The sequence below is a fragment of the Mesoplodon densirostris genome, chromosome 5, assembly GCF_025265405.1.
Source record: "Mesoplodon densirostris isolate mMesDen1 chromosome 5, mMesDen1 primary haplotype, whole genome shotgun sequence".
Taxonomy (NCBI): domain Eukaryota; kingdom Metazoa; phylum Chordata; class Mammalia; order Artiodactyla; family Ziphiidae; genus Mesoplodon; species Mesoplodon densirostris.
The window spans coordinates 144858523-144882562 of NC_082665.1; the positions used below are offsets into that span (position 1 = coordinate 144858523).

The window sequence follows — 24040 nt, forward strand, 5'->3', positions numbered from 1 at the left end:
ACTACATGAAAACAAATCTAATATTCTCCCTTAAGACACTGGAAAAAGGTGAGTAAACTAAACCCAAAGCAGGCAGAAGGAAAATAATATAAAGGCTAGAGTGAAAATTAATGAAACAGAGAATAGAAAAATAGTTGAAAAAATCAACAAAACCAAAAGTTGGTTTGAAAAGATTAGCTAGACAGACAATGAGAAAAAAAGAGAGAGAAAGATCCAAATAACTGAAATTATGAATGAAAGAGGGAACATTAATTCCAGCTTCACAGAAGTACAGAGCTCTATTAAGCAATACTATGAACAAGTGTATGCCAAATTAGATAACTTAGATAAAATGGAAAACTTCCCAGAAATGCACAGACTACCCAAACTGACTCAAGAAGACATATACAAGCGGAATAAATCTTTTGTCCTTTAAAAAAATTAGTACATGTTAATTTTAGAGGAGTTTTAGGTTTACAGAAACATTGAGCAGAAAGTACAGAGTTCCCATATTCCCCCCAACATGGTTTTCCTGTTATTAACATCTTGCATTAATATGCTACATTTGTTGCAATTGATGAATCAGCAGTAACACATTATTATAAAATATTATTAATGTAATGTATCTATGATTGCAGTATCATACAAAATAGTTTCACTGACTAAAAGTCCCCTGCACTTCATTTATTCATCCCTATCCTCTTACCCCTGAACCCCGGGCAACCACCAATTTTTTTTTTAACTGTCTTTATATAGTTTTGCCTTTTCCAGAATGTTGTATAGTTGGAATCATACAGAATGTAGCCTTTTCAGACTGGCTTCTTTCACTTAACAATATGCATTAAAGCTTTCTCCATGTCTTTTTGTGGTTTGATAGCTTATTTCTTTTTACCACTAATTAGTATTTCATTCTGTAGATGTACCACAGTGTGTTTATCCAGTCAGCTATTGAAGGATATCTTATTGCTTCCAGTTTTTGGCAATTATGAATAAAACTGCTATAAACATGTGTGTGGAGGTTTTTGTATGAACATAAATTTTCACCTCGTTTGGGTAAATACCTAGGTATGTGATTGCTGGATCATACGGTAAGACTATGTTTAGCTTTGTAAGAAACTGCCAAATTGTCTTCCAAAGTGGTTGTACCATTTTGCATTTCTACCAACAATGAATGGGAGTTGCTTCACATCCTTGCTAATATTTGATGTCAGTTTTGGATTTTAGCCATTCTGATAGGTGTGACGTAGTATCTCATTGGTTTAATCCAATTCCCTAATACAGGGGTCCCTAACCACTGGTACTGGTCGGCGGTCTGTTAGGAACGGGGCTGCACAGCAGGAGGTGAGTGGTGGGCAAGCGAGCGAAGCTTCATCCGCCGCTCCCCATCACTCGCATTACCGCCTGAACCTCCCCCTGCCGCCATCCATGGAAAAGTTGTCTTCCGTGAAACCGGTGTCTGGTGCCAAAAAAGTTGGGGACCCGCTGCTCTAATAGCACATGATGTAGAAATGTGACTGTACTCGCATTTGTTTTCCTTTGCATTTACAAGGACCTCCAGGATATACTGACTAGAAGCGATGACTACAAACGTCCTTTTCTCATTCCTGATCTTGGAACAAAAGCTTTCAACATTTCACATTTAGTATAAATTTCTTTAGCTATCCTTTATCAAATTAAGGAAATTCTCTACTTTTCCTAGTTTGCCAAGACATTTTGTTAGAACTTTATCAAACACATTTTCTGCGCTTATTATCTAGGTGTGACAACCTGTTTGGGGTTTGTAGGGCGTCTTAAATTCATTGTTTGATATATGTTGTTGATTTGGAAAATTTCTCAGCCATTATCTTCAAATATAAATTTCTGCTGCATTCTGCTTATCTTCTTTCCTTCTGAAAATCTGATTACATGTATGTTAGACCTTTTGACTAAATCCTTTTTGTCTCTCACTCTATCTTACATATTTTCTATTCTTTGGTCTCTGTGGACTTTATTCAGGATATTTTCTTCTAACCTGTCCTCCAAATCTCTTATCTCTTTGTTTCTAATGTGCTATTATGAAAACCCGTCCATTAAGTTCTGAATTTTTTTAGTTCTAGAATTTCACTTGTTGTCCCCACATAATTAGCATGGTATTTTAAAAGTCCATGGCTATTAATTCCAATATCTATAGCTCCTATGGACTGTCTCTTTCTCCTCCCCCCACCCCCTGCAATGTTCTCTTGTTTCCTTGTATGCCTGGTTACTTAATTGGTTTTTTAAAAAATTTTAAGCCACTTTATTGAGGTATGATTATTGGCATACAAATAGCTATGCATATTTAATGCATACAACTTGATGAGTTTGGTGAACCTGGCTACTTGTTTTTATATATGTGTGTGTATATATATACATATGTGTGTGTGTGTGTGTGTGTGTGTGTGTGTGTGTGTGTATATGAACTAGACATTATATTTGTGAGCTTGTGTGTAGAAATTACGAGAGCCTTAACATATGTTGCTCTGGATAGGATCTAGGTATGCTTCTGCCATTCTTCTGTGCACCAGCATTATCTCAATCCAATTTAATGATTGAGATGGTTCAAAGCTGAGTTGGAGTTCCTATAAGAGCCCATCCTTCTAGTTTACCCTTTCTCCGAGGGTAGAGCCATTTGGAGTCTTAACCCAATGGGCGGAGGATTGCCCTTGGTCCTCCAACCTTAGCAAGCCCTGATACCTACTCTGTGTCCATCTAGCCTCACAAGGGCCTACTACCTATCAATCAGAGGGCCTGGCTCTCAAATATTTTTTTTTAATAAATTTATTTTATTTACTTATTTTTGGTTGTATTGGGTCTTTGTTGCTGTGCATGGGCTTTCTCTGGTTGCAGCGAGCGGGGACTACTCTTCATTGTAGTGCACGGGCTTCTCATTGCGGTGGCTTCTCTTGTTGTGGAGCATGGGCTCCAGGTGCTCAGGCTTCAGTAGTTGTGGCACCCAGGCTCAGTAGTTGTGGCACATGGGCTTAGTTGCTCCGCAGCATGTGGGATCTTCCCGGACCAGGGCTTGAGCCTGTGTCTCCTGAATTGGCAGGCAGATTCTTAACCACTGCGCCACCAGGGCAGCCCTCAAGTATTTTTTGAATGAGCAAGTGAACTTACTACCTGGCATGCATTATTGCTACTTGCTGAAATACAGATTAACCTTTGTCTAATCTGAAACAAATTTTAGAATCACAATTTCTAAATTTAAGAAGAGTTTGAAATCTAATAATATTACTTTAAGTACTCCATATTTAAGTGGTATAGTACTTGACTCTTCAAAATACTTGTTATAAGTAATCTACAGATGACTTCTTTTTTTGGAACTCATGTCATCTGTCTTCATTTTTTTTGTTTGTTTGTTTTGTTTTGCGGTACGCGGGCCTCTCACTGTTGTGGCCTCTCCCGTTGCGGAGCACAGGCTCCGTACGCGCAGGCTCAGCAGCCATGGCTCACAGGCCCAGCTGCTCCACAGCATGTGGGATCTTCCCGGACCGGGGCACGAACCCATGTCCCCTACATCGGCAGGCGGACTCTCAACCACTGCGCCACCAGGGAAGCCCATGTCTTCATTTTATTGATCCTTTCTACTGTTAAAATATGATTCATTCTTAAATGTCTCCATTTGCTGTTTTTTTAAATCTCATTTATTTAGCATGCTTTATTTTTTTAACATCTTTATTGGAATATAATTGCTTTACAGTGTTGTGTTAGTTTCTACTGTATAACAAAGTGAATCACCTATATGCATACGTATATCCCCATATCCCCTCCCTCTTGCCTCTCCCTCCCACTCTCCTTATCCCACCCCTCTAGGTGGTCGCAAAGCACTGAATTGATCTCCCTGTGCCATGCAGCTGCTTCCCACTAGCTATCTATTTTACATTTGGTAGTGTATATATGTCACTGCTACTCTTTTACTTCGTCCCAGCTTACCCTTCCCCCTCCCCGTGTCCTCAAGTCCATTGTCTGCGTCTGTGTCTTTATTGCTGTCCTGCCCCTATGTTCATCAGAACCATTTTTTTTAGATTCCACATATATGTGTTAGCATGTGGTATTTGTTTTTCTCTTTCTGACTTACTTCACTCTGTATGACAGACTCTAGGTTCATCCACCTCACTACAAATAACTCAATTTTCTTTCTTTTTATGGCTGAGTAATATTCCATTGTATATATGTGCACATCTTCTTTATCCATTCGTCTGTCGATGGACATTTAAGTTGCTTCCATGTCCTGGCTATTGTAAATAGAGCTGCAGTGAACACTGTGGTACATGACTCTTTTTGAATTATGGTTTTCTCGGGGGTATATGCCCAGTATTGGGATTGCTGGGTCATATGGTAGTTCTATTTTTAGTTTTTTAGGAACCTCCATACTGTTCTCTGTAGTGGCTGTATCAATTTACATTCCAACCAACAGTGCAAGAGGGTTCTGTTTTCTCCACGCCCTCTCCAGCATTTATTGCTTGTAGATTTTTTGATGATGGCCATTCTGATAGGTGTGAGGTGATATCTCATTGTTTGCATTTCTCTAATGATTAGTGATGTTGAGCATCTTTTCATGTGTTTTTTGGCAGTCTGTATATCTTCTTTGGAGAAATGTCTATTTAGGTCTTCTGCCCATTTTTCGATTGGGTTGTTTGTTTTTTTGATATTGAGCTGCTTGTATATTTTGGTAATTAATCCTTTGTCAGTTACTTTGTTTGCAAATATTTTCTCCAATTTTTTTTTTAACATGTGCTATATGAAAGGAACCCTCCTAGGTGCTGGGGTTATAAATGCAATCTAGTTCCTGCTCTTAAGGAGCTTAGGGAAGTAATGATGCTGTGAGATAATGGCTATGTGGAAGTTGCCCGTGTGGTACTGGGTTAGGCACACCCAAGAAATGCTAGTCTTGAAGGACAAATAGGAGTTGAAGAGGTGATCAAGTAGGATTTGCGGAATTGTTTTCCAGTAAGTTAATGATATCTTTACAAGCATGCCAATTTCTCTATTAGCTAGTTTAAAGAGGTTTTGATTCTTTTGTTTCCTTTGGCAGATTTTTCTGTGACATTCCAGATAAGTAATATTTTAGGCTTTAAAGGCCGTGAGGATTCTGTCACAAACAGTCTGCCATTGTAGCATGAAAGTAGCCATAAATAATACATAAATAAATGAGCATGGCTGTGTTCCAGTAAAACTTTATTTAAGGACATGGAAATTTGAGTTTCATATACTTCTCATGTGTCACAAGGTATTCTTTCTGTTCTTTTAACCACTATAAAATTACAAAAACGTTCTTAACTTGAGGTACAGACAACAGGTTGGATTTGACCTGTGAGCCATACTGTGCCATCCCATTTTAGACTTTCTATATTTAGACATATTTGTATATCTAAACTAAAAAAGAGATACATTTTGTTTTTTTCATCACAAAAGTAAACATTCTTGGTGTAAAACTAAAGCCTTTCATACCCTATAGTAATTGCTTAGAACCATTAGGGGTAAATTCTAGAAATTATTTCTCTATGTATATATTAATTTTTATAAAAAATGGGATTATATTGTATTTAGTGGTTGGCACTTAGTCATGCACTTAATAATTTAGCCTTTTGAACTGCTTTTGTGCTGTTGTATTTTCAAGGTGCGAAAGGCAATTGAAGAAGAAAATTGCTGCTTTGGGACTATTGATACCTGGTTGTTACATAAGCTCACAAAAGGTAAAGATGATTTGATAGATCTGTATCTCAAGTAAGTGGAATTTGACTGACAGAAATGATTTATCTGAAAAAAGTGCAAGTTTAAAACTTTTTCCCCCATATCCCAGACATACTGTTTCTTTGGTACTGTAGTAACTTCATATTATACTAAAGCTAGATTAATTTCAGATTTATTCTAAGAGGAGGGTGATTTTAAAATTGTGATGAAACCTCAAACATAAGACCGAGGAACAGTCATAATTTCTAGAGTGGTAAGACTTGAGTTCAATTCCTAATTTGCCACTTTGCAACTATACCTATAGTATAGCTATAGGTAATCACGTTGCTTCTCTGAGCCCCTTTCCACATCGTTAAACTGGGAATCATGGTATGGAAATGTGCCTGAAAGTGCTTTTGCAAAGTATAAAATTTCAAAAAGGTTTAGTGGGAAATTGCTTTGGAGACTTTGCACTGGAAATACACATTTTGGAATGAATTTGAGGGCAGACAAAGGTTGATACTATAGACTAGGGATAGGTGTTGATTTATACTACCTGATAATAAATAAATCGTTTCCAATACAAATTTAGGTTCTGAATTTGCCACAGATTTTTCAAATGCCAGTACAACTGGACTTTTTGACCCATATGAGGTAAAGTTTTTTTCCCTTCTTTTTTTTTTGAATATATTTATTTTATTTATTTTACTTTTGGCTGCATTGGGTCTTCATTGCTGCGCACGGGCTTTCTCTAGTTGTGTCGAGCGGGGGCTACTCTTCGTTGCGGTGTGCGGGCTTCTCATTGCGGTGGCTTCTCTTGTTACGAAGCTTGGGCTCTAGGCGTGTGGGCTCTAGGCGCGCGCGGGCTTCAGGAGTTGTGCACGTTGGCTCAGAAGTAGTGGCTCGCAGGCTCTAGAGCACAGGCTCAGTAGTTGTGGTGCATGGGCTTAGATGATCCTGGCATGTGGGGTCTTCCCGGAGAGCTCGAACCCGTGTCCCCTGCATTGGCAGGTAGATTCTTAACCACTGAGCCACCAGGAAAGCCCCTTCCCTTGTTTTTGAATCACCAATTTTTCTGTAATGTAGCTTGCATTCTGATGACATGTTTCTGTGCTCAGATGTGTTGGAGTAAGCTCATCACCTCCCTGCTTTCAATCCCGCTCTCTCTGCTGCCTCCCGTGAAGGATACAAGGTAATAATGAAAATCAGACATAGAAACCAGCAAAATTGTCCCTGAATTCACCTGGCCTGTGTAGGGAAAAGTGTCTTATTACATGTTTGAGGTGCTTTTATGTTCATTATGTAACTTTTTGGCCTACACTAAAAACAATTTGCTGAATTTTAGAATTAATATTTCTAGAGCTATAACTTACTTTTTCACCAATTTTATTTGAAGCCACAATTTTGGATCAGTGGATGAAGAGATATTTGGTGTGCCTATACCAGTAGTGGCCTTGGTAAGTAGAAAACTCGAGGGCTTCTCCTTGTATAGTATAAACTAAATGAATGTATATGAATAGTTAGGATTAGATTTAAGAAACAAAAGAGGTCCTTGCAGAATAAAGTTAAAGTATCTTTTTTCTTTTTAACTTAAAGGGCTCTCAATATAATCAGAAGTGTTCTCCACTTTCTGGAAAGGGGACCTGTGGGCCAGTGTTCTATCATGGAAATACTTTATAACCTTTTCTGACTTCTCTATATATAGTTTTTCAGAAAACTGTGTTAAATTTTTTAAAAATGTTGTATTTTGAGTAATGTGTGGCTTGTATTTAATACTCTGAGACAAAAAAACCGTGGTGGGGCCAATGCTTAGTTTATATATGATATAGTATAATGATAAACCGTGATAGGGCAAGTAAAGTAAAGAAGAAATATATTTACATTTTATAAAATCCTTCATCAGCATCTACTTAGCTGGTGAAGAATTTGTGGATGAGTGAAAAATTAGCTGTTTCTGATTTTTGAGGTTTCTTTCTTGATTATAGAAACTCAGATCTTGCCTTTAATTTCCTGTAACAGCTTAAACAGGAGGTATAGAGCATCTGTCCCTAGATGGACAGTCACTATGGTAGGTGGAGAAATCAAGTGAGGGGAGGGGAATTAAATTCTCAAGTTACAAATTCCTGGAGAGGATCAGTCTTATTCAACTCAGGGTAGGCTCAGGTTTAGATTAAGGTATGGCTAGAAGACATAGATTAGTGAGAAAGCATTCTTCAGATGAGTTTTGGTCCTTAAAATATTACTGTATATATATCTACATATAGTTACATTAACAAAATGTTATAGGGAAATCCCTGGTGGTCTAGTGGTTAGGATTTGGCATTTTCACTGTCATGGCCTGGGTTCAATTCCTGGTTGGGGAGCTGAGATCCTGCAAGCAGTGTGATGTGGGAAAAAAAAAAGTTATAATTTTTTTAACAAAAATGTATGTTTGGGAAATGTATAGTTTTAACCTACATCTACTTATACACCTATCTCTCTTATTAAAAGAGAAATTTGTGTGACCAGTTATTTTGACTAATGAATGAAAATGCTTGCAAGTTGCAAATGAACAATCTTAGTTGTTTTTTTCTGGACAAATTTTATTCTGACTTTTATTTCTAAGATTATTCTTATGATACTTAAAAGTGATGAAGTAGGTAGACTGCTGAAAATTCCCGAGACACGTTAGTTATCCCCATAACGTTAGTCCTAGAGAGACTCCTATAATATAGTTGTTGCTCTCTGTTTCCTTTTTTTAAGGGAAAGGAAATAACGTGGTGAACCATGAGAATACAATAAGTAAGACAGTGGGATACAGTGAAATGGAACACTGCTAAGGGCCCAAGGTCTTATATTTGAATGTTTTTGGCAGGTTGCTGACCAGCAATCAGCCATGTTTGGAGAATGCTGCTTCCAGACAGGAGATGTGAAGTTAACCATGGGAACTGGGACATTTTTGGATATTAATACTGGAAATAACCCTCAACAGAGTGTTGGAGGTAGGTAGTTAGAATTTATCCTATTTATTAATAATATATCCCTTCTTTTTACTTGTTTAGCTTTTGTGACACTATTTTCTTATTTTATATTAAGGATATTGTCTAATATTTTTCATTATTCTTCTTAGAGAAAGTTAATCCCCATTTCCCTTTTTTCTTAAATTAAAAGCACTAAAAAATGAGAAAGATTTTAGGGAAAAGTTCAGAAAGACTAGGGTATTTTGGTCAGCTTTCCAAATATTTACCTATAATACATGTTATATTTGTTGAAAACATCTTTCTAGGCCTCTAAAATTTCTTTTATGTGTTAGAATTTCTTCTTTTTGTGATACTTTTTGGCAGTGGTACTTCTCAACTAGTGACCCATGCATATTTAGGGTTTTAATGACAATTGCTAAGAATTTACTCTCTAATGGAGGAAATCCTGGAATGCACAAACCAAGAAATTTAGATTGTGTAACTACACCCAGGAGAGCTTGGGGCTCTTAGTCTGAGCTCTGGTCTCCTAACATGGTTACTAAGAGGTGGATTTAAAAATGTTTTTCTTGCCTTTCATCCCCCCTAAAGTTCTTCCTTTTTCCCTAACTGGGAAAATGAAAGCTGGAAAAATGATCATTATAAAAATTAAATTAAATGAGAAAAAAAAACAACAACAGAAGAATGATCATTGTTTCTATTTAGGAATGTTGTTTAGAAACTACAGATAGGGGACTTCCCTGGCGGTCCAGTGGTTAAGACTTCGCCTTCTAATGCAGGAGATGCGGGTTCAATTCCTGGTCAGGGAGCTAAGATCCCACATGCCTTGGGACCACAAAACCAAAACATAAAACAGAAGCAGTATTGTAACAAATTCAATAACGGGTTAAAAAAAATTAGAAACTACAGATAAATGCAATAGCATGGTTAGTTGTCTGACAAACCAATCTCATAATAACCTTTAATTTCTCAATTAAAATAGTTTCTGTGTTTCTAGAGACATAGATATGCTTGTAGCTACTAAAAGCTAATATTTATTGTTCTTTTTCTTTGCCAGGCACTGCCCTAAGTCCTTTTTCAGTTTATTCTCACAGAAGCTCTCTGAGGTAGACCACTTTACAGTCGAGGAAACTGAGACTAAGAAACTAGAAACTTGTAAGACCACAGCTAGAAAGTGAGAGAGGGCTGGGATTTGAACTCAGGCAGTCTGACTCCACAGGCATGTTGCTAGTTTTTGAGATAATCAAATTGTTCCACTGTAGACATCTCTGTAATGAATTCACTATTTATTGTGTGACTTATATTGTTTATTTGTTTTTAAGGCTTTTATCCATTAATTGGGTGGAAGATTGGGCAAGAAGTGGTGTGCTTAGCTGAAGGCAATGCAGCAGACACCGGTACTGCCATACAGTGGGCTCAACAGTTAGGTGAGTCGTCTGTTTCAACAGATTTCATAGGCCAGACATAACTCAGGAAAGCCACAGGATCGCAGATCAGCACAAATGGATGATTCAAATGAAACGAAATAAAATGACGCACTAGAAGAAAATACAGGATGTTATTTTTATGACATTGGGATGGTAAAAGGCTAGGCATTAAAGCCAGATACCATAAAGAAAAAGAATAATAGATGTAAGTATAGAAAACATTAGAACGTGTAGAGAGAGATGCTGTAGCAAAGTTGAAAGACAAACTGGTAAGGACAATTTGTAGCATATGTTAGAAAAATTTTAAAAGATGACCAATAAATTGGACAAAAGGCAGAGGAATAGGTATTTTATAAATCAAGTGACTGTTAAAATATGCTGTTTAAATTCAATGATCAAAGAAATACACATTTAAAAATTGATGTCTCCTATGATTGTCAGAACTTAATTAGTTCTACAATGCTCAGTATTGATGGAAACGTAGAGAGAAAAGTATTCTTGTTTTCCACTGGGATGAATGTTAATTAGTATGGCCTTTCTGGAGGGCAATTAGGCAACATGTATCATTTTATAGAGTACAGACCCTTGGCCCTCAGGTCTATTCTTTGTTTCCTAAGAAAATAATCATACATGTGTGCAAAGACATGTGTACATACATGGGTGTTTAACACGGCAATTGGAAATAAGTTCCTATCTAATAATAAAGCATTAAGTAAGTAAATGTCAGTACGTCCATATAATGGAATGCTGTACAAATAACACAAATACTGTAGTCACAAATAACCGTGTAGTTGCACATCTTATTGACATGCAACACTGTCTGTGATACATTAAGGAAGGGATGAAGCAGTCGCAGAACAGCCTGTATGAATATTTTTTGCTTTTTTATAAAAAAAAAGCTTTTTGAGATATAATTCACATGCCAAATAATTCACTTACTTAAGGTGTACAATTCAGTATTTTTTAGTATTTTCACAGGGTTGTGTAGCCATCACCACAGTCTAATTTTAGAATATTTTTGTTCTCCATAAAAGAAACCCCCCTACCCACTGGTGGTGACTCCCTGTTCTATCCCCCAGCCCTAAGCTACCATTAATCGACTTTCTGTCTCTATGGATTTGCCTATTCTGGACGTTTCATATGGATGGAATCAAACAATATGTGGTCTTTTGTGACTGGCTTCTTTCACTCAGCATGTAATGTTTTCAAGGTTCACCCATGTTGTAGCATGTATCATTACTTCATTTCTTTTCATTGCTGAATAATTTTCCACCATATGGATGAACGAGCATTTATCCATTCAACAGTTGATGGCCATCTGGGTTGTTTCCACTTTTTGGCTATTGTGAATAATGAAGAGCCTATATATTATATAACCATATTTATTGCATACAGTATGTAGTGTTATATACCAAAGCATTAACAATAGTTATCTCTGATAACTATTAAATTATGAGGGGCTCTGCTATCTATTTTGCTGATTTGAACTAAACCAATTTGTTTAAAGACAAAGATAATTCTGTTGGCAGAAAACATACACTTAAGGAGGAAAATGCCAATCCATTTCTTCCTTTCTCTCTCTTTCTCTATAAGCCTGCACCTGCATTATCAGCATAAGATTACTTATTAACAACAACAACAAATTGTTTATTTGGAAGCTTTTTATCACTTAAAAGTCTCTTCTTCCTTAAATGTACTTCTTTTAATTTTTTGGACATGTATCTTTAGTCACCTCAGAATTATCAGAAATAGAAAATATAGGTTACCTATTTCTTCTCTTTTAGTTATACCTTTTATTAATTTTACTCCTCCACCCCCAAAAAAAAGTGCAAAGAAAAAGAAGAATAATTTCACATTCCTCATTAAAAAAAAAAATCATTCCCAAGTTCCTTTAACATCATGTGCACATTATCAGGGGAATCATTTCCACTGCTTTGCTGGGTTGGCGCTCATTCACTGTGATTCTCAAGTGAGGAAAACCCTTTTCTGGGGGATGGAGCTAAATGGCCCTGACCTAGAAAAGCAGTGTGATTTCCAGTGGACGCATAAGCCCTTCCTAAAGACCAGTCCCATCTCTGGCAGGAAGCAGGACCATTTGTCTGACTGGAGAGAGAGAGAATTCAGAGTTGAATTATTTACTTAAAAATTTCAATCGTTGGCAGAGCTAAACATTACTGGTATACATCTGTCTGAAATGTAAAAAAAAGTTGACCTTTATTTGAATATATCTCTTTCTGTTCTGAGAATTCACTTTAATGAGTATATCGAGAAAATAACTGAATTATGTTCAGGAGAAACACAGTGCATAAGAGCCTGAGTGACCCTGTCATTTCCTTGAAGATGTGTATTCTGAGCATTTATGTCTGTGTGACATGCTGGGTTTGTTCCACTCTGAATGGTGGCTTCCTCCTACCCCTTTACTGGGTTGAATGCCTCAGTCGAGCTCAGGCACAAAAGCTCTTTTAAGACACTTTCATCTTGACTTTCAGATTTATTTTCTTAATCTTTTTCACACAGGCCAATTCTCTCACTGTTTTCCCCCTTGAGTCCCTATGGGATCATCTCTTCTGCCTTTCCATCTGGTCCATCTCAGCTCCCCTTCACTATTTGTTCTCTACTTTGCTATCTCAACCTTAGAAATATTTCTGTCTTCCAGCTTTTATTCAGTTAACAAGTAATTAAGAGCTAAGTACGAACCTGGACCTGTACATGCTAGGAGACACCAGTGGCTCAGACAGTCACTCCCTGCCCTCACGGAGGTTATAGTCTAGCAGGAAAGATGTATATTAAATGAATAATTGAAAAAAACAAAAGAAATTAGCGTTAAGTACTAGGAAAGAGACGTAGAGGTAGAATCAGTGATCTCTTTCTAAAGGGAGGGCTTTGTTTGGTCTGGGGAATCAGAGGGCTTCTTTAAAGAAGTCATGTTTCAGGCTTCCCTGGTGGTGTGGTGGTTAAGAATCCGCCTGCCAATGCAGGGGAAACGGGTTCGAGCCCTGGCCCGGGAAGATCCCACATGCCGCGGAGCAACTAAGCCCATGCTCCACAACTACTGAGCCTGTACTCTAGAGCTCGTGTGCCACAACTACTGAGCCCACGTGCCACAACTACGGAGTCCACGTGCCACAACGACTGAAGCCCGCGTGCCTAGAGCCCGTGCTCTGCAACAAGTGAAGCCCCTGCAATGAGAAGCCCGCGCACGGCAATGAAGAGTAGCCCCCGCTTGCCGCAACCAGAGACAGCCCGTGCACAGCAACAAAAACCCAATGGCAAAAACAATAAACAAATTCAATAAATAAATAATTTATTTTTTAAAAAGTCATCTGCAACTAAAGAAAGAAAGAAAGAAAGAAGTCGTGGGCTTCCCTGGTGGCGCAGTGGCTGTGAGTCCGCCTGCCGATGCAGGGGACACGGGTTCGTGCCCCGGTCCGCGAGGATGCCACATGCCGCGGAGCGGCTGGGCCCTGAGCCATGGCCGCTGAGCCTGCGCGTCCGGAGCCTGTGCTCCACAACGGGAGAGGCCACAACAGTGAGAGACCCGCGTACCGAAGAAAAAAAAGAAGTCGTGTTTTAGCTAGGACTGAAGGAAGAACAAGTGGTTGGACAGATGGGAGAAGCACTTGGTCAAGGAGCAGCCCAAGCAGAGAGGACCAGTGAAGAAGGCCCTGAGCGGGGAGAAGCATGGCCTATTTAAGGAACTGAAAGAATGCCCTATTTCTTTTCTACAACTGAGACAGTTCCCATCTCTGTTGTCCTCCGGTAATGTGGGTCAGGGGACATCTTTTCCCTAGCAATTCCACGTTTAATTGCTACATGTCACATCTGCCTGCTCCAGGCAAGCCCCATCAGACTCCCAGTATACATTTTAAATTACCCAGGACTCTTGTTTACTAGAAATAAAGGAAACTGATTTCTGCTCTCTGGGTCTCTTCTGAAGAGAGATAACAGCCTCTCTCATTAGAGGAGATGAGATAAACATTCTCTCATCTAGGAACTAATTAGGTGGTGGTGAATGGTTACACGTTATTGCTAGTAAGTAGGGTCTCTGTTCATGGTCTTGCATCCCTCTTGCTTCCTGCTAGGATGACACACAGTAAGATAAATATGGCTGCAGCTGGAGTGGACCCCAGCCATGAATGAAGCCTTGAGTTGTCAAGGAGACTGTGCAGACCCAGGGTCTGTAGAGGGCACCAGCTGAGTGTTATTGGTGAAAATACCAGAGTCTGGTGAGGACCCTGTAGATGTTCTCTATGGATCGAGCCTGCTGAGCCAAGAGAAAATCCCCTCAGATGTGGAGAAGAAAAAGCTGGGCCTCCCCACTCCTGGGAGAACCTGATAACAGTGGACGTCAGTACTGATTGGTCTGAATTGCTCCTCTTCCAGGCTAAGTGGAGAGGCCTAAGCTTTCTCATACTTTGAGAAACCCGAGAGCCAAGGGTATTCATTCCCTTACCTCTCACTGCCTGCCAACCCCATAAGCCTGACCTGAAGGAGAGCACAAAGCATTCAAGAACATCCAGTACCTTGAAGGAGGGTGACCAAGTTCGATAAAGCACAACAGGTGGCTCCCACAGAGGCAGATGTCATGGAGGAAACAGAAGATTAAAATAACAACAACAGTGGGCTTCCCTGGTGGTGCAGTGGTTAAGAATCTGCCTGCCAGTGCAGGGGACACGGTTCGATCCCTGGTCCAGGAAGATCCCACATGCCACAGAGCAGCTAAGCCCGTGTGTCACAACTACTGAAGCTGCGCTCCACAACAAGAGAAGCCACTGCAGTAAGAAGACCACGCACTGCAATGAAGAGTAGCCCCCGCTCGCCGCAACTAGAGAAAGCCCATGCTCAGCAACGAAGACCCAACGCAGCCAAAAATAAATAAATACACAAACTTATTAAAAAATATAACAACAACAAAAATAAAACAGTAAATGGATAAAAGAAAACATTGCAAAGAAATGTTGGGAACAAATAAAGAATTTCAAAGGACAAAAACCTTGATATATAATATCTAAAGAAATTAATAAAATATAAAATGGACAGTGCTGAAAACCCAAGTAGGGATCAGGAAGAATTTAACAACAAAAAGGAAAAAACAGAAAATAAAGCTGAAAGGTAAGAGATACAGAGGAAAGATCAGAGGAAAGAAATATGTGACTAATTGTCTCTTTTCTGGAATATGAAATGGAATTATGAAAATGTAAAAATTGAAGAGATAATTGAAAATAAATGTCCCTGAACTGAAGAAAGACCTAAGTTTTCAGAGTGAAATGGCTTTACCAAGTTTTAAAAAGTCGCACACTAAGACAGTCATATGTAGATGAATTGTCTGAATCCCAAGAATAAAGAAAAGAGTCGAGACAGGAAGAATAGTTGATTTATAAAGAGAAGAGAATCAGACCGGCCTGGAAGTTAGTTGTAAAATTTTGAAAGTGGAACAACATCTACCCATTACAGAGAAAAAAGAACAGGGAGCCAATATTCCAGGGTCCGGCTAAGACGTCATTCAGATTAAGTGCAAAAGGTACATTTCTTGGCCATGCAGTCTATACTTTCTGAAGAAATTACCCAAAATGAGCTAGAACAAAGATACCAAAATGGAGAAAGCAAAGGATACAAATAAAGTGTTTCCCAAATAAAAATATATTTTTTTTCCTGGTAGTAGGCCAGACTTCTCTTTGTTCTATTTTATTTGAGCTGCTGATTTAAGTTTTCTTACTGTAATGTAAACACTTTATTTCCATACATTAAGAACATAGTTTTGGATATCCTTTTAAGAGATTGAAATGATCTTAACACTAAAAAGAGCCCCTAATTAAGCCGGGCTTAAAGATTTTATGTGTGTGCATGCCTGCTCTACAAAAGAAAGTAATGTTCCTGTCCAATGTTTCAAAATGGTATTCTTTTTTTTTTTCCTTCCCATAAATGCTTTTAATTCTGTGATGTGTAATTTATGGGGCAAATTATTGGTCAAGAATAGACAACTGGGGCCTCCCTGGTGGCGCAGTGGTTGAGAGTCCGCCTGCCGATGCAGGGGATACGGGTTCGTGCCCCGATCTGGGAGGATCCCATATGCTGCGGAGCGGCTGGGCCCGTGAGCCATGGCCGCTGGGCCTGCGCATCCGGAGCCTGTGCTCCGCAACGGGAGAGGCCACGACAGTGAGAGGCCCGCATACCGCAAAAAAAAAAAAAAAAAAAAAAAAAAAAAAAAGAATAGACAACTGAGTGTTTTCTGTTCTTCATTCTTCTTCCTGTTCATTTATGTTTTTATTTCAAGTCTGTGTAAATCTCTTTTCACACACACACACACACACAGAACCAAATCCTTTTCTCAGTGCCATACTTAGACAAGCAAGAGTGGAACATCTCAGCCTGTTATGTAATACAGTTAGAAATGAATAGTAAAAACAGTATTTAAATGGTACTTAGCCACATGGAAATTTGAAATGTCTTTTCTTAAGTAGCATAAGGCCAAGGAAAACATTTGAAACACAATTTAATAGTGTCCAGAAAATAAAGAAAATGACTATAATTCTGTAAAAATCAGTACTTAGATGAAAATGATGAATGCTTATTAATATGCAAATAAAGAGAAGCATTTAAAATTTCCAAGCCAAAAATGATAAAGGTATGCAAATCATAAAGGGTAGATTGATAAACTAAATCTCTTTTAAACATATCTAAGTTACCCTATATACGTTTCAGTGAGTTTATATATGTATATGTCGGGGGTGGAGAAAGAGAGAAGAGAAAATGAGAACTGTTTTAACTTTTTGTTTTGAAATAATTTCAAACTTGTAAAAATAGTACAAAAATTCTTGTATATCCTTTATCCCAGATTTGCCATGTTTCAACATTTTGCCATAATTGCTTTACCTATCTATTATCCACCCATCCATCTATCCATCCAATATGCTATAGGATAGATAAATATCTATATAATTTTCTGAGCTCTTTGGTAATAGCTTGCATGCATCTTACTTCTTTCCCTGTAGTATTTCACTATGTATTTCCTAAGAACAAGAATATTCTCTCACATAGCTAAAGTATGGTTATTAACTTCAGAAAATTTAACAGTGGGTACAATACTTTCGTCAGATGTCCCAATCCTGTCCTTCATGGCAATTTTTTTCCAATATGGGATCCAGTTCAGGATTGCTTATTGTATAATTTCCTTTAATCTAGAACAGTTTCATCAACTTTTCTGTTTCTCATGCCATTGACATTTTTGAAGAATATAAGTCAGTTATTTTATAGAATGTCCCTCAATTTGGGTGTTTCATGTCTAGATCCAGGTTATATAGTTTGGACTGAAATTATACATAAGTGATTATGTGTCTTTCTCAGAATACATACCTGGATATGCAAAGTGCCTCTTACTCCTGTTTTGGTTCTGTCAGTTTTGTTCAAATGCATAAGATATTTTCTGATTTCTCCATTGTATAATTACCATTTTTTGGTAATAAATAATATGTGGCGAGATACTTTTGAGATTAGCTAGATACCCCTTTTCTCACCAAACTTCCCCCATCCCCTAAATTTAGCTTTCATTGATGATTCCTACCTGGATCAGTCTTCACTCTGATAGTTGCAAAATGGTGCTTTCTAACTCCATTTTCCCTCTGTTTATTAGTTAGCATTCTGTTATATAAGGAAGAGCTTTCCCTTCTCCTCTGTTAATTTATTATTGGTATGAACTCATGGTTTCTTATTTTATTCAGCAGGTTATAATTTTTACAGTTCTTATTTTTTTTCTTCATGCTCAAATAGCCCCAGATTTGGCCAGTGAAAACCTCTTTAGACTGGCTTCTATGTCTTCGAAGTGTCTATCTGTATTATTTTTGAGCACTTTCTTAATTTCTGGCACAAGATGGTTTTGAGCTCATCTTGTGTTTTTTGTATCCCTGCCCTGGAATTAGCCACTTTTCCAATGAGCCCTGCCTCCTTTTAGTGGGAAATGGTATTTAAAAACAATGAGGGGCTTCCCTGGTGTGTAGTGGTTGAGAATCTGCCTGCGGATGCAGGGGACATGGGTTTAAGCCCTGGTCCGGGAAGATCCCACATGCTGCGGAGCAACTAAGCCCATGTGCCGCAACTATTGAGCCTGCGCTCTAGAGCCTGCGAGCCACAACTACTGAGCCCGCATGCCACAACTGCTGAAGCCCGCATGCCTAGAGCCCAAACTCTGCAACAAGAGAAGCCACCGCAATGAGAAACCTGCGAACCGCAAGGAAGAATAGCCCCCACTCCCTTCAACTAGAGAAAGCCTGTGCTCAGCAACTAAGACCCAACAACAAAGACCCAGTGCAGCCAAAAATAAATACATAAATAAATAAATTTATTAAAAAAATAAAAACAATGACTGGGGGAATTCCCTGGTGGTCCAGTGGTTAGGACTCCATACTTTCACTGCTGAGGGCTCAGGTTCAATCCCTGGTTGGGGAACTAAGATTCCACAAGCTATGCAGTGCAGCCAATAAATAAATGTACAATTTGATAAATTTTTAAAAATTAAAAATTAAAAAACATATAAGAACAATGACTGGAATGCCTTTGTAGCAGAGCTGGAAATGTGTGTGTGTGTGTGTGAGAGAGAGAGAGAGAGAAGGGTCCCTGTTCTATATTTTTGTCTCCCTTTTTTCCACGTCGAGAACCCTGGCTCCCAACAACATTAATATTATGTACTTATTTGCTCAATCTTAAAATATACACCAAAGAGTTTGAGTTACTAGACCCATGTCACTCCAACAAACAATGTTCAAGGGTTTTTTTTTTTATATATATTAAGGGTATATGGTCCAAGCATACTATTCAAATTACCTGGATTAATTCTTTTTCTTCTCCCTTCGGTGAGTTTATTAATTTGAAAAGAACTGGGTTCATTTGTTTCTGTTACCATTCATTTTTAGTTTTTTTCCCTCTGCATCCTTTTTAAAAACATTTTTTGATGTGGAATTTTAACATGATTTCCAAGTCAAATTCATAAAAGAAGGAGCAGTTGACTCCCTCTCCTCTCCCTTCACTCTGTCTTCCTACCTCTTGTAGATAATCACTACATTTGTTTTTGGTCTATCCTTCCTATTTGTTTTTGCAAAAACATGAAGATACAATGTTTTTTCTCTCTCATTCAGGTAGAATGAAAAAACATTCAAAAAACAAAAAAACAGGATCATTTCCCCACTCTCTGTCCTGTGGAGACCCCTGACTCCCACTCCTCAGACCAAAAAGAGGGGCTTCTTCAGAAGCTCTTCATATTTGTACCTGGTGTACAGACCCAAGTTTCAGGTTTCAGGCTGTCCCTGATTCTAGGACAGGAGATATCAGAGAAAATAAAAAACAGGAAGCTCACTGCTGGTTTGGTGGTACTCAGAGTTCCTCGGTTGGACCGCTAGCTTATTCTTTTGCGTCCTCAGATAGCTTCTCTGTGTATTCCATCCAGGACTCTTGGTTGCATTCACTGGGAGAGACAGAGTGAAGTCCTCCTACTCCACAGGACTTTCCATTAATCAGCTCATTTGTGAGCATTTTAGGTAGAAGATTATTTAGAGAAATGCTTCAAGCAAGCACAGAACAACCAGTAAAGAATGTGGACAAACTAGATTTTCTTCCCCCTGTTTCTTTGTCTGTTACCAAAAACTTTCCTCAAACCAGCCATCTAGTATGTTTTCCACATCTTGGTTGAAAAATTTAGACATTTGGACATGATTTCTTCAAAGTATAGATTTTAAGAGCAGTGTTTTCTTCTTAGTATATTAGTTTTTGAAGTGCTGTCTATTTTGACGTGTTATCGGACATTTTGAACAAATGAATGTAACTTATGGATCTGATAACTGTCATTTTGAGTAAAATTTGTAATAATTATTGAGCGATGCTCATTAACCATAGTTTTATCATAGGTGTTCCTTAAACGTCTTGTCTTTAATCAGTTCTTCATTATAAGAATAACAAAACATATAAGAAAATAAAACCAACTTAAGTATTACTGTATAAGGCCAGCAATACTTATTATGACCAATTCCTGATCTTTTGCATCTGATCTATGCTGTCAGTCTCACATGCTTATTCAGGAGTCACATTACAAACAAGTGTATCCAAATGGCCAATGAAAAGGATTTCAACTTCATTAGTCAACAGAGAAATACAAAATCAAGCTATTGTGCAATACCACTGAAGAGTGAAAATGAAAACCATAGACAGTATCAATTGTTGACAAGAATATGGGATAACTGGGACTCTCATAGGCCTGGCAAGAGCCTTGAATTGGTAAAACCACTTTGGAAAACGATTCAGCAATATCTGCTAAAGCTAGTCCTGAATGTGAAGATCCTAGGACCAGCAATTCCATCCCTTGGTATATGACAAACGGAAATATGTACATATGCTTACCAAAAAGAAGGTACATGAGTGTTCAAAGTGGCCTATTTATATTAGCCCAAAACTGGAAACTACCCATATGCATATCAGCTGTAGAATAATTGAATTAATTGTGTATGGTGAGAATGGAATACTATACAGGCATGAGAATGAATGAAGTACAACTACTTGTAACAAAAGGAATCTCACAAACATGATGTTGAGCAAAAGAAGTTGGTATCTTGACCTAGGTGTTGGTTTCCTGCATGTATTCACACTGTGAAAATTCATCCAGCTGTACACTTAGCATTTGTGCATCTTCCTATATGTATACTTCAATTAAAAAGTATACTAAATAAATTAGATCTTGATTTTTTGTTTGTTTTATAAAGATCGACTTTTAGTGTATCTGTGTGTTACTGGCCCTTTACTGAACTCCTTAGATGGAATAGTTTTTCATAGTTAACAGTTTTGACTCTCTTGGTTGTTATAGGTAGATGATCTTTTCATCAGAAAACTAGAATGGGTGTAATCTTTAGGAGAACAAAGTTTTTAATGGCAAAAAACACATAGAATTGATTCTTAAACAGCCCAATTATCTTTAAAGGAAAAAAGTAAGGCCTGCTACATCCAGAGCCCATCTAAGAGGGTCTTCTGTCTCCCTTGTCCTTTCCATGGGCCATAAACCTCTGCAGTGGGAGAACCCAGATAGCACTAGAGCAGATTGCCTTTGTGTTGACCCTTTTAAGTGAGCGACCTCTCACATTATATTCGTAATAAATGCTGATGCAGGTGAATACTAGTCATATAACATAATTCTGTTTGTCCCCCCCCAACCCCTTCGTTTTGTTTTAGGGTTTTGTTGTTGTTTGTTTGTTTGTTTTTGTTTTTGCAGATCTGTTCACAGATGCTGCTGAAACTGAAAAAATGGCCAAAAGTTTGGAAGATTCTGAAGGAGTTTATTTTGTTCCATCTTTTAGTGGATTGCAGGTATTTTTTTTTAAGTTAATGGCAATTACAAACATTTCCCTCTTCGTACTCACACCTAATATTATGTATCTGAAAATGTGGGCACTGAACAGAACTGAGGTGAAAGGTACTTTCTAGGGCTGAGAAGTTGTGTTTTGACCTAGCATGAATTCCACGAGAGGGCAGGGCAAATTCTGCTGGCTTTTGCTCAGAACTCCATCTCTGTGAAAACTAAAAGTTAGCAGGTTTATTATAGAACTTTTACATAAGACCCATGGTTACTTTATCATGACCAAAAGTAGCCATTTACCAGTGGGGGAAAATAGATCAGCATTCTTTAGTTAGAGGAGGTGTACCATTGAGAATTAGAAAAATAATGTTAAGGTATATGTTATACCTTATTTTTTTCAGTTGTTTATAAGTTTCATTAATTTTTTTTTTTTGGCTGCATCAGGTCTTTGTTGCTACGTGCAGGCTTTCTCTAGTTGCAGCGAGTGGGGACTACGCTTTGTTGTGGTGCATGGGCTTCACATTGCTGTGGCTTCTCTTGCTGCGGAACATGGGCTCTAGGCGCGTGGGTTTCAGTAGTTGCAGCACGCAGTCTCAGTAGTTGCAGCACGTGGGCTCAGTAGTTGTGGTGTGTGGGCTCTAGGGTGTGCGGGCTTCAGTAGTTGTGGCGCATGGGCTCATTAGTTGTGGCGCACGGGCTTAGTTGCTCCACGGCATGTGGGATCTTCCCAGACCAGAGATCAAACCCGTGTCCCCTGCATTGGCAGGTGGATTCTTAACCACTGTGCCATCAGGCAAGCCCCTAACGTTTTGAAAAAACATCAGAATTTCTTTTGGTTAACTGTTATGATGTGGGATTTTGGTTACCTTGCCTAACTAAAAAGTGAACTCAGTAAAATACTTGATTTTGTAATATTTAACTTCATATTTAATTGAAAGATCTGTTGATACTACCTTTAATTTTAGCATAGTGTTACAAAGACTTTTAAAAACTGTTTTCAAGTATATTATTACAAACAAAATTCCTTTTTGGGGGGATAATTAGTCCTTTAATACTCCTCTAAATATTTTTTTCTTTCAAAAAATAAAATTTCCCTTTCTTCTAGTCCATCCATACTCAAGCAATCAGTTACAAAAAATCCAAAATTTAAAAGTTTGGATAATACAATGTAGAACCTGGTGAAAAGGAGTTAGACCAGGGTGGTTTTAAATCCCTAAAAATACCATATTTTCAAACTAGATTTTTAAATGAGCATTATTTTAATATCTGTAATAATTTCCTTCTAAATACTTTATCATAAAGGACTAAAAGTTTATAAACTACATAAAGAGGTTGCATTGCATCCTCTTCAGAGTAATGTGAGGCACCTAAATAGCATCCATGATAGGACAGATAATGAAGAATATTTGTCTGATTGAGGTTTAAGGAGGAAGGTTGGATGAATAGTTGTCATCAGCAAAGGGAGGGTTTAATTAGGTTACTGTGGATTCTTCCCTTTTTGAAAAATGTGCTGGGGGACCTAGTTGTGACTCTGTCTTGGCAACTCTAACTTCTCCACCAGTTCATATGCCTGTAAAAATAATGTAAACTATGTGATTAAAAAAACCAAAGTATTGCTAAAGTCCAAAAGATTAGACAACACTATCACAGATGTGATTTTAATTTCATGTTGCTAACAAAATGTCCCTGTCCTGCCATGGTTGCAACCTGGCAATATGTTGAAGTGGGTGGGGTGGGGTAGGACCGCAGGCTCGTTATTTCCTGATGTAAAATGAAACTCTTAATTGGAAACCAAAAGTTAATTCAAACAACAATAGTGTGTTGATACTAAGCTGTTCAGAAAATAGTGGGGAGATCACCTGTAAGTTGCCAACGTCAACAACTGGAGAAAATGCGGACTAGGAGAATGGAAGGAAGGAAGGGTCAAGTATCTGTGATCCTGCCTTTAACTTTAGAATATTGGTACAGCTGCGGGTAATGGGGGGCAGGATGTTGAAGGCTCCTAATAGCCTCAGGGGCGTCAGCTGAGAAAGGGGCATTGCAGGAACTTCGAGGACAGGGGGAGCTTGTGGGGCAGCCACTTCAGGGAATGGGCTGGAGCATGGGGGCTGTACACAGAGTGGCATCAATTGGTGCAGCCATTGTGGCTTTGTCTAGGTTTGGGGAGGGGCGTACTAGAGCAGAGCATCCCTCACAGGTATCGCAGGCAAGCATCAGTGGTCATCTACCTGACGTTAAAGTTACCGTGATGTTGGCCATACATAGTAGGATGGACAGGACCGTGAGTCAAGTGCCAGTCTTCAGTGGATGAGGAGTCATGCTCCAGTGAAGCTTCTTGGGTTTGCAAGAAACAGGCTTGCTTGAGCACCTCCCTCTCTTCCCCTGCCCGCCCAAGAGGAGCTGGCTGTTCACACACTCCTGAGCACCAGGATGGGAAAGGAGTTGGCAACTGACGTAGCAGGTCTCAGTGTTCTTCTCTGTGGTTTCTGCCTCTCTGTGGCTCTGCTTTTCCCTTCTCCTTACCAGCTTTGCTCTGTACCCTTTCTTCCTCATAGCTTCTGTTTAACTGTCATTCTTTTCCTTATACTTTCTGCCTTTTCACAGTTCGGATATAAACACAACAACCTTTTTGCATCTTGCGCATCCTTTTCACGTCA

At 38.6% G+C, this 24040-nt stretch overlaps 1 protein-coding gene across 4 annotated transcripts in view; it reads left to right on the top strand.

Annotated features, from left to right (window-relative positions):
* Positions 1-24040, top strand: part of GK5 (glycerol kinase 5) — an 84868-nt gene that overhangs the window by 45922 nt on the left and 14906 nt on the right. For all 4 annotated transcript variants that reach the window (XM_060100223.1, XM_060100224.1, XM_060100222.1 and 1 more), the window contains 7 exons: positions 5618-5693; positions 6263-6324; positions 6789-6862; positions 7067-7127; positions 8525-8651; positions 9950-10054; positions 21300-21394. In XM_060100223.1, the coding sequence (XP_059956206.1) occupies positions 5618-5693; positions 6263-6324; positions 6789-6862; positions 7067-7127; positions 8525-8651; positions 9950-10054; positions 21300-21394 (600 nt within the window). The remainder of the gene's footprint in view (positions 1-5617; positions 5694-6262; positions 6325-6788; positions 6863-7066; positions 7128-8524; positions 8652-9949; positions 10055-21299; positions 21395-24040) is intronic.